Here is a 20,762-nt window from a genome sequence, read left to right on the forward strand (position 1 = left end):
TTAAAATACCATTAGCCAAGGCAATATTACACTAAGACCATACCAGGTAAAAGTGAAAGAATGGGGAGCGGTGAGGGCCGATCCTGACTGACGGAGCCTACTAACTAACTGAGCTACTTGGTGTAGAGCTTTACAGTAAGGACCTGCAGGGGACCTGTATATCTCTGCCCTCTGACAACTCTCCAGTAAACCCACCTGCACCATGGCACTAAACAGACCCATAGGGGTGTTAGGCTCCACAACAGACCCGTCATAGGCAGGCTCTGTAGGGGCCATTAACTACTGACACATCCCATAACTTTAGAGGGAGGTAATTTTAGATTATGGATTGCAACAAAAGAAAGTCCCTCGGGGATATGAGGATGATTGATCTTTGGAGGTGCAATAAAAATAGACAATTTTCCCTACCTGGCATTTTAAAATGACTCCGATTATGATCTCTGTCATATCTAGCTGAGTGTGTTGTCAGATCTGAAGGGTAGATATGTGTAAGAGAGGAAAGGAAGGTAGCTAACTATATGATAGCAGTTCTCAATGGATCTGTGACTTGTCTAAGGGAATAGAAGGAGGGTAATCTATGTTGTTGTGGTCTGTTTGTCAGTGTCAGTTTTAATGTGTAATTTGAAAACTAGGCTTTTAAAAACTAAACTGAAATATGTATGTATTTCTCTTTCTCCCCCAGGCGTACCGCTTCCTGGCCATCAATAAGAAGCTGGGGCTGAGTGGGCGTCCAGAAAGGCCAGTGGGCTGCATGGGGACTTGCAAGGTGAGTGTTCACCACTCAATACTACCACATACTCAGAGGTCATGGGCATACCACCACCTCCTCACTGATTAACATAAACTAGCACTTCTCAGTATGCAACCACAGCTCAGAAACTGAATAATATTCAGTTACATGTACAGATATAATGTAAATAGATATTATACATATTTTTGCCTTACTCTTAACATTGTACAAAGTACTGCTGCCATGCAATGCATGATGATAATATTTGTTATTCAATTTCGTAATGCACTTTGATATTGTGAGCTGCTGTCATAAAACTTTTGTTGGTATTCCTTCTAGTTGTCCCTGTGAAGGTCATCGAAATAAGTTTACACAGCTGAATTGTATTAAAAAAAATACTAAATTGCCAAACGAATCAATCACAGGTCCAAACCTATTACTAAGACAATATTTTAATGGAACATTTATGTGTTCTGATGGAATAGGATCGCCTGCCAGAGGGCATTATGATCAACTCTTTGTTTGTGTGCGCGGTGCGCTTGTGTGCCTGTGCATATTTGTGTTTGTTTGTAGAGGAGAGGTTGTGTGTTAGTTTTAGGAAGTATCAGTGCTCGCAGGATTGTAATGTCTATGCGTTCTAGCTTCTGCGTATTCCTTCCTCAAGATCGATGGGTTGTTTTACGTCCTGTCCAGAGTAATGTATATATCGATACCTCCGAGCCATCCATCTTGGCCTGCAGGATCAGGTAATGCAATGTGTCTGCTCCCCTCCCCACAGATTTATCGTATCCTGGGGAAGACTGTGGTGTGCTACCCTATCGTCTTTGATCTCAGTGACTTCTACTTATCCCAGGACGTCATGCTGCTGATTGATGACATCAAGGTGAGCTGGGGTGAACTCACCTCATACACACTGCTGTTTAGACATTCGTCTGGTTTAATCCTTGTTCTGGGGCCTGCACACTCACCATATTGTGTCCCTAACTGTATGTCTGTTTGGTCAATGCAAGTTTAATGTGTTACATATCTTTGTATGTAGAATGCACTGCAGTTCATCAAGCATAGCTGGAAAATGAAAGGTCGCCCACTCTTCCTGGTCCTCATCAGAGAGGACAACATCAAGTAAGATCTACAGTGCCTTGCAAAAGTATTCATCCCCCTTGGCGTTTTTCCTATTTTGTTGCATTACAACCTGTAATTTAAATTGATTTTTATTTGGATTTCATGTAATGGACATACACAAAATAGTCCACATTTTGTGAAGTGAAATGAAAAAAATTACTTGTTTACAAAAATTCAAAAAAATAAATAACGGAAAAGTGGTGCATGCATATGTATTCACCCCCTTTGCTATAAAGCCCCTAAATAAGATCGGGTGCAACCAATTACCTTCAGAAGTCACATAATTAGTTAAATAAAGTCCACCTGTGTGCAATCTAAGTGTCACATGATCTGTCACATGATCTCAGTATATATACACCTGTTCTGAAAGGCCCCAGAGTCTGCAACACCACTAAGCAAGGGGCACCACCAAGCAAGCGGCACCATGAACACCAAGGAGCTCTCCAAACAGGTCAGGGACAAAGTTGTGGAGAAGTAGAGATCAGGGTTGGGTTATAAAAAAATATCAGAAACTTCGAACATCCCACGGAGCATTATTAAAAAATGGAAAAAATATAGCACGACAACAAACCTGCCAAGAGAGGGCCGCCCACCAAAACTCACAGACCAGGCAAAGAGGGCATTAATCAGAGAGGCAACAAATAGACCAAAGATGACCCTGAAGGAGCTGCAAAGCTCCACAGCGGAGACTGGAGTATCTGTCCATAGGACCACTTTAATCCGTACACTCCACAGAGCTGGGCTTTACGGAAGAGTGGCCAGAAAAAAGCCATTGCTTAAAGAAAAAATAAGCAAACACGTTTGGTGTTCGCCGAAAAGCATGTGGGTGACTCCCCAAACATATGGAAGAAGGTACTCTGGTCAGATGAGACTAAAATTGAGCTTTTTGGCCATCAAGGAAAACGCTATGTCTGGCGAAAACCCAACACCTCTCATCACCCCGAGAACTCCATCCCCACAGTGAAGCATGGTGGTGGCAGCATCATGCTGTGGGGATGTTTTTCATCGGCAGGGACTGGGAAACTGGTCAGAATTGAAGGAATGATGGATGGCGCTAAATACAGGGAAATTCTTGAGGGAAACCTGTTTCAGTCTTCCAGAGATTTGAGACTGGGACGGAGGTTCACCTTCCAGCAGGACAATGACCCTAAGCATACTGCTAAAGCAACACTGAAGTGGTTTAAGGGGAAACATTTAGATGTCTTGGAATGGCCTAGTCAAAGCACAGACCTCAATCCAATTGAGAATCTGTGGTATGACTTAAAGATTGCTGTACACCAGCGGAACCCATCCAACTTGAAGGAGCTGGATAGTTTTGCCTTGAAGAATGGGCAAAAATCCCAGTGGCTAGATGTGCCAAGCTTATAGAGACATACCCCAAGAGACTTGCAGCTATAATTGCTGCAAAAGGGGGCTCTACAAAGTATTGACTTTGGGGGGGGTGAATAGTTATGCACGCTCAAGTTTTTTGTATTTTTTGTCTTATTTCTTGTTTGTTTCACACACACAAATATTTTGCATCTTCAAAGTGGTAGGCATGTTGTGTAAATCAAATGATACAAACCCCCCCAAAAATCAATTTTAATTCCAGGTTGTAAGGCAACAAAATAGGAAAAATGCCAAGGGGGGTGAATACTTTCGCAAGCCGCTGTACTTTTGGTATTCCCTTCTGTACTGTAAGGGTTACTGCTTTAGAGTGTATTGGAATTCAGTACAGGAGGTGTGTCTGTATTTTCCGATAAGAGTTTCATTATAGTCATTTATATCACCTTAGCTTGGGTGTTATGCTGATTACAGCAGTATTGATCATTATCCAAAGAACACCTTTTTAAATAGAATACAATTGCTTACCTGTCCATAGTAGAGGTTGTTCTATAGGAGTCAGTGGAATAGCATATAAAACAGCTCAATACTCATTAGGTTAATATGGAGAAGATTGATGACCATAGTAACAGTAGAATATCCTTGGTTTCTATCCATCAGGGGGAGCCGTTTCAACCCAGTCCTGGACATGTTGGCATCGTTCAAGAAGGGGAGCATCGGTGGGGTCAAAGTTCACGTGGACAGACTTCAGGTTCTCAACACTTTTACTTGTTTCAGTCTACTCACACTTCTTTGAGGCATTGTGATATCTACCCTCACAGTACTATTGTCAGTTCTCCTTTCCTTTGGAAATGCATTTAGAAGTAGTGAATATGTACAGTGGGGAGAACAAGTATTTGATACACTGACGATTTTGCAGGTTTTCCTACTTACAAAGCATGTAGAGGTCTGTAATTTTTATCATAGGTACACTTCAACTGTGAGAGACGGAATCTAAAACAAAAATCCAGAAAATCCCATTGTATGATTTTTAAGTCATTAATTTGCATTTTATTGCATGACATAAGTATTTGATACATCAGAAAAGCAGAACTTAATATTTGGTACAGAAACCTTTGTTTGCAATTACAGAGATCATACGTTTCCTGTAGGTCTTGACCTACAGGTATTGCATGACATAAGTATTTGATCACCTACCAACCAGTAAGAATTCCGGCTCTCACAGACCTGTTAGTTTTTCTTTAAGAAGCCCTCCTGTTCTCCACTCATTACCTGTATTAACTGCACCTGTTTGAACTCGTTACCTGTATAAAAGACACCTGTCCACACACTCAATCAAACAGACTCCAACCTCTCCACAATGGCCAAGACCAGAGAGCTGTGTAAGGACATCAGGGATATAATTGTAGACCTACACAAGGCTGGGTTTGGATACAGGACAATAGGCAAGCAGCTTGGTGAGAAGGCAACAACTGTTGGCGCAATTATTAGAAAATGGAAGAAGTTCAAGATGACGGTCAATCACCCTCGGTCTGGGGCTCCATGCAAGATCTCACCTCGTGGGGCATCAATGATCATGAGGAAGGTGAGGGATCAGCCCAGAACTACACGGCAGGACCTGGTCAATGACCTGAAGAGAGCTGGGACCACAGTCTCAAAGAAAACCATTAGTAACACACTACACTGTCATGGATTAAAATCCTGCAGCACACACGCAAGGTCCCCCTGCTCAAGCCAGCGCATGTCCAGGCCCGTCTGAAGTTTGCCAATGACCATCTGGATTATCTAGAGGGGAATGGGAGAAGGGCATGTGGTCTGATGAGACAAAAATAGAGCTTTTTGGTCTAAACTCCACACGCCGTGTTTGGAGGAAGGAGGATGAGTACAACCCCAAGAACACCATCCCAACCGTGAAGCATGGAGGTGGAAACATCATTCTTTGGGGATGCTTTTCTGCAAAGGGGACAGGACGACTGCACCGTATTGAGGGGAGGATGGATGGGGCCATGTATCGTGAGATCTTGGCCAACAACCTCCTTCCCTCAGTAAGAGCATTGAAGATGGGTCGTGGCTGGGTCTTCCAGCATGACAATGACCCGAAACACACAGCCAGGCAACTAAGGAGTGGCTCCGTAAGAAGCATCTCAAGGTCCTGGAGTGGCCTAGCCAGTCTCCAGACCTGAACCCAATAGAAAATCTTTGGAGGTAGCTGAAAGTCCGTATTGCCCAGCGACAGCCCCGAAACCTGAAGGATCTGGAGAAGGTCTGTATGGAGGAGTGGGCCAAAATCCCTGCTGCAGTGTGTGCAAACCTGGTCAAGACCTACAGGAAACGTATGATCTCTGTAATTGCAAACAAAGGTTTCTGTACCAAATATTAAGTTCTGCTTTTCTGATGTATCAAATACTTATGTCATGCAATAAAATGCAAATTAATGACTTAAAAATCATACAATGGGATTTTCTGGATTTTTGTTTTAGATTCCGTCTCTCACAGTTGAAGTGTACCTATGATAAAAATTACAGACCTCTACATGCTTTGTAAGTAGGAAAACCTGCAAAATCGGCAGTGTATCAAATACTTGTTCTCCCCACTGTATATTTGCAAATCCAATGCCTTTGAATTGCCTTCACCGAGTTCTATTTCCTACTGTTGCAATAACTTTGTGTCTCTAGAGAGTTCTTTAGATGTTTTGATGTGACGTCTTTTAAGAAGGACGCTCAATATTCTCCTCACACCTAACTCTAGGAGCAGACAAAGGGCTCCATCCCTCATAGTCAATCCCTTTTATCATCTCATTCTTCTGGGAACATAATTCCCCTTTGTACATCTAACTGGCTATCTTCATTTTGATGTGACTTCAGTCAGAATGTTTGAAATCACCTGAACTGGCCATATCCCATATAAATGAGATTCCTTGATGTGACTATTAAATTATTCTTCCAGACCCTGATATCAGGAGCTATTGTGGAGCAGTTGGACTTCCTTCGTGTCAATGAAGCAGAGTAAGATCTTGTTCCTGTCGTTCCGCCTTTGTGTCACAAAACAGTCTTTATAGAGGAATCAGCGTGTAAAGGATTTAACTTGCCTGTAAACCTGAAAATACTCCTGTAACTTCCCCTGGTCTAGAATCCCAGAGTTCAAGAACTTTCAGGAGCTGGAGATGCCCAAGCACTCCAAGGTGAAGAGGCAGATGAGCACGCCCAATGCCTCAGACCTGGAGCAGCAGCCTGAGATCGACATCGAGGAGTGGAAACACAAATCCACCAACGAGATCATGCAGAAGTTCAACGTGAGTCCAGGAGTACGGTGACTATTCTAGGACAGCTTCAATCAAAAGGAGATGGGTGTGTAATGTAGGGCCCTAGGTCTGACTCTAAACTGTCTTTACACCCCATGGCATGACCTTTGACCTCTTCCTGTGTTTTTGTCCTACTCAGGACTCTGACTGCCTGGCCAGTCAAGCACAGCTTGCCAGTATTCTCATGAAGAAAGAGGGTCCTGACTTCTTTGCCAAGGATGGTAGGCACAGAAACAAAAACACACTTGCAAAATGGTGTTACTCTGTTAAAGTAACAGTCTAGTGAAAATCTCATTTTTCTAAAACTCATATTCTGTTTGCTCATACCCAAATAGTGTTGTTGACTCGTCCTTTACTTGTAGTTGTAGCCAAAACATAAATGAGAGAAAAACCTTTCAGTAAAACCCAATCTTAGACTTGTTTTTAGAAACAAACCGTTAACATAAAGTGTCCCAAATAGGGTGTTGGACCACCACAAGCCAGAAAAGCTTCAATGCACCATGGCATAGATTCTACAAGTGTCTGGAACTCTATTGGAGTGATGCGACACCATTCTTCCACAAGAAAATTAATAATTTGGTGTTTTGTTGATGGTGGTGTCTCAGGCACTGCTCCAGAATCTCCCATAAGTGTTCAATTGGGTTGAGATTTGGTGTCGGGGCCACTCTGTTGTTTACTACTCCTGAGTGGCGCAGTGGTCTAAGGCACTGCATCGCAGTGCTTACTGTGCCACTAGAGATCCTGGTTCGAATCGCAGCCGGCCGCGACCGGGAGACTCATGGGCGGCGCACAATTGGCCCAGCGTCGTCCAGGGTAGGGGAGGGAAATGGCCGGCAGGGATGTAGCTCAGTTGATAGAGCATGGCGTTTGCAACGCCAGGGTTGTGGGTTCGATTCCCATAGGGGGCCAGTATAAAAAATTTAAGAATAAAAAATAAAATGTATTCACTAACTGTAAGTCGCTCTGGATAAGAGCGTCTGCTAAATGACTAAAATGTAAATGTAATGTACTAACCTTAATTATAATGTTTTGGAAGGACATCTATTTAATTCATATTGTAATTAATTTGAGGTCATATTTTATTTAAAAAATCGGGAACAGTGGACAGATACTTTAACACTATTTATGAGAGCCAAACTACCAGGCCAACTAGCCCCAGGGTGGAAATCAGTGCATCACTGTAAATGAAATGTCCAGAGCCTAATCTATTTAGCACCCCATGACTAACTGATTTTGTTTGGATCAATGTCTCCTCTGTGTTAGAAATAATAAAAAGAAGAAATGGGGTCAATTCAACCAAGGCATAGCCTATGCAGCTAGTGTCATGAATAGCAGTGTCTTGGCAAACACTGTTTTCAGACCCAATCATCTACAGTTTACATTGTTTGTTTGACATAATTTCTAGAATATATACAGTGATTTGCATTGCTCAGTTCACTTAGAGGACTTTTTTTTTTTTTACTGTTTCCAGAGACCCTAATGGAAGACATGGAGAGACTTTACAGAAGAGCTGGGACCAGGAAGCTTTGGTCAGATTTCCTTTTTTCTCTAGCACATCATTCATTCCCTTTCCATTTAACCTGAAAGAATAGTTTGTATTTCATTTTATGTGGCAGGTAATATCCATCCATTTTCTACAGTACCTCTATGAAGAGCCTTTAACTTTTTTGCCTTTCAGATAATTTTACTGTCGTTTCAAGATTGAAGTAACATTTTCTCTTGTACACTACCTGTTCTCTCCTATGTCTGTCTTCATCAAAATTGTAAATTTCTCCACTGAATTCCAAACTGTTGTAAACAATGATACACATTTCTATGGGTGTAGGCTGGCGGTGCGTTACGCTGCGGCCGTTATCATGAAGTTTGCCAGTTCTATAGCCCCTCATATCACCACACTGGTGGTCCATGGCAAGCAGGTAATGGAGTAGAGTTGATGTGTTGAGTCTGTGTAGCTTGTGTACTGTATTAGCTCAGTTTGCCAGTCAGTCACTGTGCACAGCGTGTACCATTAACTGTAAGTGCTATGCTTCACTCATTCACTCCTTCCCTCTGCAGCACTATCCAATTGCTCTCTATGGACAATCAATTTCACGTTCACATGCTCCGTTGGCCTTTTTGCTCTTGCCGTTTTAGTTGTGATGGCTCGGCTGTTTCAGGGGAGCTGGTTGTGAGTTTTCATATTGCTCAGCGCTAAGATTGAGCATAATTGCAGAGGGACCTGAGAGTCAGAGAGTAGAACAGCCCATAGGCCAGGCTCCACCTTGCTCTGGAACCATATCAATACTTGGTCCAATTTCCTTTCTCATTTATTTAACATGGGTTAATAAGTGGAGCTTGAAATACAGTGGGGAAAAAAAGTATTTAGTCAGCCACCAATTGTGCAATTCTCCCACTTAAAAAGATGAGAGTAGCCTGTAATTTTCATCATAGGTACACGTCAACTATGACAGACAAATTGAGGAAAAAAAATCCAGAAAATCACACTGTAGGATTTTTTATGAATTTATTGCAAATTATGGTGGAAAATAAGTATTTGGTCACCTACAAACAAGCAAGATTTCTGGCTCTCACAGACCTGTAACTTCTTCTTTAAGAGGCTCATCTGTCCTCCACTCGTTACCTGTATTAATGGCACCTGTTTGAACTTGTTATCAGTATAAAAGACACCTGTCCACAACCTCAAACAGTCACACTCCAAACTCCACTATGGCCAAGACCAAAGAGCTGTCAAAGGACACCAGAAACAAAATTGTAGACCTGCACCAGGCTGGGAAGACTGAATCTGCAATAGGTAAGCAGCTTGGTTTGAAGAAATCAACTGTGGGAGCAATTATTAGGAAATGGAAGACATACAAGACCACTGATAATCTCCCTCGATCTGGGGCTCCACGCAAGATCTCACCCCGTGGGGTCAAAATGATCACAAGAACGGTGAGCAAAAATCCCAGAACCACACGGGGAGGACCTAGTGAATGACCTGCAGAGAGCTGGGACCAAAGTAACAAAGCCTACCATCAGTAACACACTACGCCGCCAGGGACTCAAATGCTGCAGTGCCAGACGTGTCCCCCTGCTTAAGCCAGTACATGTCCAGGCCCATCTGAAGTTTGCTAGAGTGCATTTGGATGATCCAGAAGAGGATTGGGAGAATGTCATATGGTCAGATGAAACCAAAATAGAACTTTTTGGTAAAAACTCAACTCGTCGTGTTTGGAGGACAAAGAATGCTGAGTTGCATCCAAAGAACACCATACCTACTGTGAAGCATGGGGGTGGAAACATCATGCTTTGGGGCTGTTTTTCTGCAAAGGGACCAGGACGACTGATCCGTGTAAAGGAAAGAATGAATGGGCCCATGTATCATGAGATTTTGAGTGAAAACCTCCTTCCATCAGCAAGGGCATTGAAGATGAAACGTGGCTGGGTCTTTCAGACGGTTTTCGTGGCGGTGTGTTTCAGATCATTCGACAATGATCCCAAACACACCGCCCGGGCAACGAAGGAGTGGCTTCGTAAGAAGCATTTCAAGGTCCTGGAGTGGCCTAGCCAGTCTCCAGATCTCAACCCCATAGAAAATCTTTGGAGGGAGTTGAAAGTCCGTGTTGCCCAGCGACAGCCCCAAAACATCACTGCTCTAGAGGAGATCTGCATGAAGGAATGGGCCAAAATACCAGCAACAGTGTGTGAAAACCTTGTGAAGACTTACAGAAAACATTTGACCTGTGTCATTGCCAACAAAGGGTATATAACAAAGTATTGAGAAACTTTTGTTATTGACCAAATACTTATTTTCCACCATAATTTGCAAATAAATTCATTAAAAATCCTACAATGTGATTTTCTGGAATTTTTTTCCTCATTTTGTCTGTCATAGTTGACGTGTACCTATGATGAAAATTACAGGCCTCGCTCATCTTTTTAAGTGGGAGAACTTGCAAAATTGGTGGCTGACTAAATACTTTTTTTCCCCACTGTAAGTTCCTTTATATTACACAACATCAATGATTTAACATCGCAACATGCCCTTTGAGCATTTAGCCTGACATTTTTATTTTGACTGCTATTGAGACAGTTTTTTAAAGTTGATGTGTATGGCTAAGCAACCCTGTCTGCTGCCATGTACACTCCCCTCCGTATTTATTTGGACAGTGAAGCTATAACTTTTAATTTGGCTCTATACTCCAGAATTTTGGATGTGAGATCAATATGTTTTATAAGAGGCATCAGTACAGAATGCCACCTTTTATTTGAGGGTATTTTATACATATATGTCGTACCATTTAGAAGTGAAAGCACTATGTGCTGTATCTAGTCCTTCCATTTCAAGGGGTCATAAGTATTTGGACAAATTCACATATACTGTATTAAAGTAGTCAAACGTTTAGTATAAGGTCCCATATAGTGAGAAAGTTACAGATGCACAAAGATCATACCCCCACAACATGCTAACCTCTCACCATTACCAAAAACATTTGTGCCTCTGTAACTTTCTCACTCATCATTATTCACGATTCATGCAGGATTAACTGTAATCATGATAGCATCCATATTCATGTAGAAGTGTTCAGAAACATATTCTATTCTTATTTACAATAGAAATGACTCCAAAATGACACAATACATTATTTACCATTAATTTACACTACCAGTCAAAAGTTTGGACACACCTACTCATTCAAGGGTTGTTCTTTATTTTTACAATTGTTTACATTGTGAAATAATAGTGAAGACATCAAAACTATGAAATAACACATATGGAATCATGTAGTAAACAAGAAAGCGCAAACCAGATGGGATGGCATATCGCTGTAGAATGCTGTGGTAGCCATGCTGTTTAAGTGTACCTTGAATTCTAAATAAATCACTGACAGTGTCACCAGCAAAGCACCCTCACACCAGAACACCTCCTCCTCCATGCTTTACGGTGGGAAATACACATGCGGAGATCATCCGTTCATCAACACCGTGTCTCACAAAGACACGGTGGTTCGAACCAAAAATCTCAAATTTAGAATCCATACCAAAAGACAGATTTCCACCTGTCTAATGTCCATTGCTCGTGTTTCTTGGCCAAAGCAGGTCTCTTCTTATTATTGGTGTCCTTTAGTAGTGGTTTCTTTGCAGTAATTCGACCATGAAGGCCTGATTCACACAATCCCCTCTGAACAGTTGATGTTGAGATGTGTCTGTTACTTGAACTCTGTGAAGCATTTATTTGGGCTGCAATTTCTGAGGCTGGTAACTCTAATGAACTTATCCTCTGCAGCAGAGGTAACTCTGGGTCTTCCATTCCTGTGGCGGTCCTCATGAGAGCCAGTTTCATCATAGCGCTTGATGGTTTTTGCGACTGCACTTGAAGAGACTTTCAAAGTTCTTGAAATGTTCCGTATTGACTGACCTTCATATCTTAAACTAATGATGGACTGTCGTTTCTCTTTGCTTATTTGAGCTGTTCTTGCCAGAATATGGACTTGGTATTTTACCAAATAGGGCTATCTTCTGTATACCCCCCTACCTTGTCACAACACAACTGATTGGCTCAAACACATTAAGAAGGAAAGGAATTCCACAAATTAACTTTTAAGAAGGCACACCTGTTAATTGAAATACATTCCAGGTGACTACCTCATGAAGCTGGTTGAGAGAATGCCAATAGTGTGCAAAGCTGTCATCAAGGCAAAGGGTGGCTATTTGAAGAATCTCAAATATAAAATATATTTTTGATTTATTTAACACGTTTTCGGTTACTACATGATTCCATGTGTTATTTCACAGTTTTGATGTCTTCACTATTATTCTACAATGTAGAAAATAAAAAACCCTTGAATGAGTAGGTGTGTCTAAACTTTTGACTGGTACTGTATATTGGGTACAACATAATCCAAAGCACAACCCCCAAAAACTGCAAATGCTTGTAGAGTCACAAGCTTGATGTAGTCATAACATGCTAGGAATATGGGACCAAATACTACACTTTTAACTGCTTAAATACACTATAAGTGAATTTGTGTACAAATGTCTAAACGGGAAAACCGATTTCTATGAAAATATCCTCACATAAAAGGAGACATTCTGTACTGTCACCTCATATAAAACATTGATCTCAAATCCAAAATGCTGGAGTATAGAGACAAAATGTTGTTTTAGCTTACTGTCCAAATAAATACAGAGGGGAGCGTATGTACTATATCTACAGCCAATGCCTTTTGCTTTTTCCTCACAGGAACCCAGCAAGCAGGAGGAGACGTATTGCACAGTTACTCTAGCGAATAATGCAATCGTACATTTGTGAAATTTATGTCTGCCCCCCACCCCCCTAATCTAATAGTGAAAATGAATAGTCTGAGTTGGGAAACAATGTCAGGAGTTGAATTCATGCAGTGAAATCTTCATTTGGAGCAACTGCCTGTTCTGCCAGGGTAGGCTAGGGCTAGATGTCCCAGAGGGAAGCACCCACCATGCTAATTGCTTTCCATTCCATGGGAACGGCATCTTGTGATTTGATCAGTCCGCCATTTTAGTTATTTATACAAAAGTCCTTCAGTTGCAGGAAGGGAAGTTTGTAGATTTGTGCTTTTACATGTGCAGAATTGCAATGATGATAATTTATTTTGACAATCTGGAGATGAAAACCAGAGTCGATTTAGATAGTTTTTCATTTGCTCAGCTAAACAAGGCTCTTTGTACTGTATAGACACACTGGTGGACATGAGTGGGACATCCCACACACATGATTTTACACATTTTTACATTTACATTTTAGTCATTTAGCAGACGCTCTTATCCAGAGCGACTTACAGGAGCAATTAGGGTTAAGTGCCTTGCTCAAGGGCACATTTACGTCATTTAGCAGACGCTCTTATCCAGAGCGACTCACCAATTGGTGCGTTCACCCTATAGCCAGTGGGATAACCACTTTACACATTTTTTTTTTGGGGGGGTAGAAGGATTACTTTATCCTATCCCAGGTATTCCTTAAAGAGGTGGGGTTTCAAATGTCTCCGGAAGGTGGTGTGTGACTCTGCTGTCCTGGCGTCGTGAGGGAGCTTGTTCCACCATTGGGGTGCCAGAGCAGCGAACAGTTTTGACTGGGCTGAGCGGGAACTATGCTTCCGCAGAGGAAGGGAGCCAGCAGGCCAGAGGTGGATGAACGCAATGCCCTCGTTTGGGTGTAGGGACTGATCAGAGCCCGAAGGTACAGAGGTGCCGTTCCCCTCACTGCTCCATAGGCAAGCACCATGGTCTTGTAGCGGATGCGAGCTTCAACTGGAAGCCAGTGGAGTGTGCGGAGGAGGGGGGTGACGTGAGAGAACTTGGGAAGGTTAAACACCAGACGGGCTGCGGCATTCTGGATGAGTTGTAGGGGTTTAATGGCACAGGCAGGGAGGCCAGCCAACAGCGAGTTGCAGTAGTCCAGACGGGAGATGACAAGTGCCTGGATTAGGACCTGTGCCGCTTCCTGTGTAAGGCAGGGTCGTACTCTCCGAATGTTGTAGAGCATGAACCTGCAGGAGCGGGTCACCGCCTTGATGTTGGCGGAGAACGACAGGGTGTTGTCCAGGGTCACGCCTAGGCTCTTCGCACTCTGGGAGGAGGACACAGCGGAGTTGTCAACCGTGATGGCGAGATCATGGAACGGGCAGTCCTTCCCCGGGAGGAAGAGCAGCTCCGTCTTGCCAGGGTTCAGCTTGAGGTGGTGATCCGTCATCCATACTGATATGTCTGCCAGACATGCAGAGATGCGATTCGCCACCTGGTTATCAGAAGGGGGAAAGGAGAAGATTAGTTGTGTATCGTCAGCGTAGCAATGATAGGAGAGGCCATGTGAGGATATGACAGAGCCAAGTGACTTGGTGTATAGGGAGAAAAGGAGAGGGCCTAGAACTGAGCCCTGGGGGACACCAGTGGTGAGAGCACGTGGTGCGGAGACAGCTTCTCGCCACGCCACTTGGTAGGAGCGACCGGTCAGGTAGGACGCAATCCAGGAGTGAGCCGCGCCGGAGATGCCCAGCTCGGAGAGGGTGGAGAGGAGGATCTGATGGTTCACAGTATCAAAGGCAGCAGACAGGTCTAGAAGGACAAGAGCAGAGGAGAGAGAGTTAGCTTTAGCAGTGCGGAGAGCCTCCGTGACACAGAGAAGAGCAGTCTCAGTTGAATGACCAGTCCTGAAACCTGACTGGTTTGGATCAAGAAGGTCATTCTGAGAGAGATAGCAAGAGAGTTGGCTAAAGACGGCACGCTCAATAGTTTTGGAAAGAAAAGAAAGAAGGGATACTGGTCTGTAGTTGTTGACATCAGTGGGATCGAGTGTTGGTTTCTTGAGAAGGGGAGCAACTCTCGCTCTCTTGAAGACGGAAGGGACATGGCCAGCGGTCAAGGATGAGTTGATCAGCGAGGTGAGGTGAGGTAGGGGAGAAGGTCACCGGAGATGGTCTGGAGAAGAGAGGAGGGGATGGGGTCAAGCGGGCAGGTTGTTGGGCGGCCTGCAGTCACAAGTCGCAGGATTTTATCTGGAGAGAGAGGGGAGAAAGAAGTCAAAGCATAGGGTAGGGCAGTGTGAGTAGGACCAGCAGTGTCATTAGACTTAACAAACGAGGATCGAATGTCGTCAACCTTCTTTTCAAAGTGGTTGACGAAGTCATCCACAGAGAGAGAGGAGGGGTTAGAGCGGGGGTGGAGGATTCAGGAGGGAGGAAAATGTGGCAAAGAGCTTCCTAGGGTTAGAGGCAGATGCTTGGAATTTAGAGTGGTAGAAAGTGGCCTTAGCAGCAGAAACAGATGAAGAAAATGTAGAGAGGAGGGAGTGAAAAGATGCCAGGTCGGCAGGGAGTTTAGTTTTCTTCCATTTCCGCTCCGCTGCCCGGAGCTCTGTTCTGTGAGCTCGCAATGAGTCATCAAGCCACGGAGCTGGAGGGGAGGACCGAGCCGGCCGGGAGGATAGGGGACACAGAGAGTCAAAGGATGCAGAAAGGGAGGAGAGGAGGGTTGAGGAGGCAGAATCAGGAGATTGGAGTGAGAAGGATTGAGCAGAGGGAAGAGATGATAGGATGGAAGAGGAGAGAGTAGTGGGAGAGAGAGAGCGAAGGTTGCGGCGGCGCATTACCATCTGTGTAGGGGCAGAGTGAGTAGTGTGGGAGGAGAGCGAGAGAGAAAAGGAAACAAAGTAGTGGTCGGAGACATGGAGGGGAGTTGCAGTGAGATTAGTAGAAGAGCAGCATCTAGTAAAGATGAGGTCAAGCGTATTGCCTGCCTTGTGAGTAGGGGGGACGGTGAGAGGGGTGAGGTCAAAAGAGGAGAGAAGTGGAAAGAAGGAGGCAGAGAGAAATGAGTCAAATGTGGACATAGGGAGGTTGAAATCCCCCAAAGCTGTGAGGGGTGAGCCATCCTCAGGAAAGGAACTTATCAAGGCGTCAAGCTCATTGATGAACTCTCCAAGGGAACCTGGAGGGCGATAGATGACAAGGATATTAAGCTTAAATGGGCTAGTGACTGTGACAGCATGGAATTCAAATGAGGAGATAGACAGATGGGTTAGGGGAAAAATTGAGAATGTCCACTTGGGAGAGATGAGGATTCCTGTGCCACCACCCCTCTGACCAGATGCTCTCGGGGTATGCGAGAACACATGGTCAGACGAGGAGAGAGCAGTAGGAGTAACAGTGTTTTCAGTGGTAATCCACCTTGCCTTCGTTTTAGAATCCACCTTGCCTTCGTTTTAGAACTTCATTACGTTAATTGCACCTTCAGTAATGTGCCTCAAATCACGTTACAGCACATCAGCCTTAATTTCATGGTTATACTGTATGTATGGTTCTTATGATAGAGAACACAGCAGACTACATTGTTATTGCAACATTATGAACTGCTCCTACTGTATTGACACATATAGCGTTGACCTTATTAAGGATCTCCTTGTGTTTTTGTTCACCAGGGGGGTTGTACGAATCGCAGCCAGTGTGATAACTAAGCTAGTGGACAGCATTGCCCCAAGTATTACTAGTGTTTTAGTGCATGGCAAGCAGGTAAGTGGACATTTGAAAAATTAGGACAAATTTAACAGTTGAACCATGTTCGTTTTTTTCAAGTCAGATGACTATTTCGAACACAATCTTAATGTTCACTGATTATCGATGAATTTGATGAAATTATGTCCATTTTGAAAGTATTAGGAATGTTCAGTTGACAGTGAGCTCCGCATGCTATTGTCCTATATGAAATGCTTAGTGTTATTGCAGTTGCACGCTTCGTATTTCCCAGCTAACTCACTGTTCTTTAGCCCTGTAGCAAGGCTGCTATTGTGTTTCGTATAGTAACCTGCTAAAAGGTATGCTGTGACCTGACCTATAACCTATGACCTAATATAAGCTCCCTTTTCCCTTGGATTTATATGAAGTGAGCTGCCTTGGCCAATGTTTTATCATTATACTTTTTCTCAAATATTACACAGAGATTAGTTGCTTCCTAGCAGGACCCATTTCTGGCCTCATTTTCCCGCCCAAGAGTTTTGGGCGGTTCATTACTATGAAGTACCTCAAGGTGTGAATCTGCATATAGATTGCATCGTAGAGGCAAAATTATTCTGGACAAGATGAGAAAGCTGATTTTGGAATGGAGTCAGGTGTCTGCTTACAAGATCTACGTAAAATCCTCCTTTATGTTGTATATGAGGACTCTAGAGTTTAGAGAATATTTACTGTTGTTTGAATGTGTTAAGTAAAGTAGGACATGTTTAGATTACACTTAGTAGTAATAGAAGCGAGGTACCGATTTAAAAACTGTGATTTACCATCTAATTGGAGAACATTAGTTTTGAGGGGCTATTTTTCAAAGGGATATTAAAGCATCTCTTCTTGTTTGGGAAGAATAATGATTACCAGGTGTAATTTTCTTGTGGCCTTTATGCTTTGAAAATAAGAAATACCACTAGATAATCTTGGTCATTATCTTTTGTTCCCTTTCATGTTCTGCTCTGTGGGGGGGCAGTTTTACAGTGGCGAGATGGAGAGATAGTTTTAGCGAAAGGGACACGAAGACATCAGAATTTCTATATAGTATTGCACACTATCTGGTCTGTCAAAAAGCTTATAGGTTGAGTGATGTCACCCATAATAGGAAATAAAATATAATATACGTTTTTATTTCAATCTTTTTGACTATTTGCTCCTTGTTATCCATGATGTAAACACCTCTACCTTTCTGGTTCATCACTCTGTCCTCTTAGTAAAATAAATCCCCACAAAACAATAACAGAACTGCAGACATTTCTCTGATGCTGGCTGGGCTGTGCTCTGTTGCCAGGTAACGCTGGGACTGTTTGGGCATGAGGAGGAGGTGATCTCCAACCCCCTCTCACCTGGGGTTATCAAGGGCATCCTCTACAGCAAGTGCTACGGGGAGAGGGAGGCCGTGCTGCAGCAGGAGCTGGTCATCCACATCGGCTGGATCATCTCCAACACCCCCGAGCTGTTCAGCGGCATGCTCAAGATCCGCGTCGGGTACGAATAGAGCCCTGGAGGAATAGAGCCAGGCAGGCTGTAGCCATGGCCATTCTGATCCTACAGCTGGGTGGTTGTTATTCTGTTTGTCTCTCAATCTGTCTGTTTGAGGATAGCTATCTGTGGTTATGAGATGCATTGTTTTTGCTTAGTATTCTGCTGGTATTGATGTAGATGGATCGTCCAGGCCATGAAGCATGAGTTGGAGATCCGAGCAGGTGACATGCCACCCCAGGACATTTACCAGATGTCCCCCAGCGATGTTAAACAGCTGCTGCTGGACGTCCTTCAGCCACAACAGCATGGCAGGTAAACACAGGCACAAACACAAGCCTTGACACACACACACACACACATTTTTTTATTATATTTAATTAATTTCCCTGTTCGTTACCCGTCCCAGGTCCTGGATCAACAGGCGTCAAATCGATGGTTCCCTCAACAGGACACCCCATGGCTTCTATGACCGAGTGTGGCAAATTTTGGAGAGAACTTGTAATGGCATCGTAGTGGCAGGGATCCATCTACCACAGGTAGTGTTGGTTATTGCAGTTGAGACATAATACTCCTACTTTATTTACATCCTCAAACTCCACATTTAATCACATCTCTGAAGGACCACACTATAGGCCCCATTTGACAGTGTTCAAATGCCCCAAAAGACTATTTGAAGTACAGTAGGCTGTTTGGCACAGCAGTTGATTCAAAATGATGATTTGAATACAGCAGATCCCATTGCATCGCAATAACCCACTATTAAATACATTTCTGTTTATTTGAGTATGTGAGTTAGTCTTTTTGGTAATAATTGGTCATCGGGGTGTTCTTGCCTAAAGCATTACTGTTCAAATCTCCCACTTTCCTTCCATTGCAGCAACCTACTCTGTCTGACATGACCATGTATGAGATGAACTTTTCTCTGCTGGTGGAAGACACACTGAAGGACATAGTGCTGCCTGAGTACAGGCAGATAGTAGTAGAGGTATGGGCCAATCAGATTTCACTAATTTACAGCTGCATGTTTTTCGTACACTGCTATTGGTCAAACAGGACGCTCCATTGACTATCTTACCCACGCATTTCATCTAGTAACCTTTCCACTACACATTGGGTTTACAATACAAAAATCCTAATTGTACACACATTTTCTCATGGCTCCTAATCTCCATGGTTGCAGCTGCTGATGGTGGTGTCCATAGTGTTGGAGAGAAACCCGGAGCTGGAGTTCTTGGAGAAGGTGGACCTGGACGTTCTGGTGAAGGAGGCCTTCCATGACTTCCAGAAGGACAGGAGTCAGGAGGGGATGAAGAAACAGGTAGGTGCTATGCTCTGCCCTAACCTGTCAACTGGGCTCACAGGATCTAAGGTTAGGTCAGACCACTGTCACACAAGCTCCTTGGAGTTCATGCAGCATGCAAGCTTAGCTATTGTACGTCCACAACGTTGTACAGTACAAGTTAGATCTGGTTCAGAGCAGCTAAGTAGAAGCAGACCTCATATTCAAGGGGAGGACATCTTGTGTGCTTTGGCGATTAATTATTCTGGTCAGTCTCGACTTAATTCATTAATCGGTAAGGATGGGAATAATTGTGTCACGTGTTTACTTGTTATTCAAATCAGATATTTCCAATCTGAATAGTTGTTCACTCTGCATGTCGTTGCTGAAAAGCATTGTTTGTTAGACAACTTTTGACAGTTTGCACTGTATATAACAGTACTGCTAGTTTGCAATGAAAAAACATTATTGTCCCCAGGATGATATGGAGGAGTTCTATAAGACACCACCGATGGGCAGGAGAGGCACCTCCAGTTACCTGACCAAGGCTGTGATGATTCAACTGCTTCAGGGAGACGTGAAGCCCTCCAAGGATGACCCCTGCTCGGTCAGCTAAACTAAATCCATTCAGCAGAGTAGAGGAATCCACCGCTACTTTACTTTGTCGAATCACTAACAACATGCTAAATTAGTCAGCAGCACTGACTGTTGTTCCACCAGCAATACCCTCCTTGTTCTGTTAGCTTCAAGATATTAGGACAGGATGTATCAGATCCTATTAACACTGTTACTACTGTTACCAACATTGCAAAAAACAAACGGACTCCTGTTACCCCCTGAAATCCTTGCATGTAGACTTTTCTGTATAGCATTAGCATTGTGGGGCAGCCCACATTGTTGATTGTATTAATCAATAGCATGATATGCAAAACTAAAGTTGCATCCCAGTGCACACTTTTTGTCTAAGTCTTAGGAAGTCCAGGTCTTTCTGAAACCCTGATCGCTGTATTTTTGTGAATGTGGTCAATATACAGTAATTTAAGTTCCTTCACTCTATTAAAATTATGGATTAATTAAGTTGTTTATGTTGATGTGTTTACACGTGGTTTGAGTGTGCCTATCCAGTTTAGTGAATCAGAATTTAACTTTTTCAATGTGTGTGATGTTTACCAATGTGTTCCGTCACTCTATCAAGGGTATTTTGTAAGCTCAATACTAGTTTCAGAGTGGTGTGAAGTCAGGAAACTCACTGTTCTTCACACTTCACACGGTCTATTTTTAACCACATACCACATAAAGTATTCATAACCTTTGACTCATTCCACATTTTGTTATGTTACAGCCTGAATTCAAAATTGATTCAATTGATTTTTTTCTCACCCACCTACACACAATGCCCCATAATGGGAAATGTTTGCAAGTACTATACTCCACACTGTAGTATCCCTTGATTGCTTGGTTGATTTTATTTGACTATTTAAAAATACAATACAACCACAAATGTGTATACAATGC

At 43.2% G+C, this 20,762-nt stretch overlaps 1 protein-coding gene across 1 annotated transcript; it reads left to right on the top strand.

Annotated features, from left to right (window-relative positions):
• Nucleotides 1–682: 682 nt before the first annotated feature.
• On the top strand, nucleotides 683–20,562 carry LOC121582321 (phosphorylase b kinase regulatory subunit beta-like; the record flags this gene model as incomplete). The annotated part of the gene is made up of 15 exons (XM_045219612.1): nucleotides 683–766; nucleotides 1,509–1,613; nucleotides 1,770–1,852; nucleotides 3,836–3,926; nucleotides 6,122–6,180; nucleotides 6,305–6,467; nucleotides 6,616–6,697; nucleotides 7,948–8,005; nucleotides 8,302–8,392; nucleotides 17,775–17,971; nucleotides 18,146–18,280; nucleotides 18,375–18,504; nucleotides 18,846–18,953; nucleotides 19,149–19,286; nucleotides 19,726–20,562. Coding segments are annotated over 15 exons (1,662 nt in total), but the record flags the coding sequence as incomplete, so codon positions are not given.
• Between the last annotated feature and the right edge of the window lie 200 nt (nucleotides 20,563–20,762).

The sequence above is a fragment of the Coregonus clupeaformis genome, unplaced genomic scaffold (assembly GCF_020615455.1).
Source record: "Coregonus clupeaformis isolate EN_2021a unplaced genomic scaffold, ASM2061545v1 scaf2535, whole genome shotgun sequence".
Taxonomy (NCBI): Eukaryota; Metazoa; Chordata; class Actinopteri; order Salmoniformes; family Salmonidae; genus Coregonus; species Coregonus clupeaformis.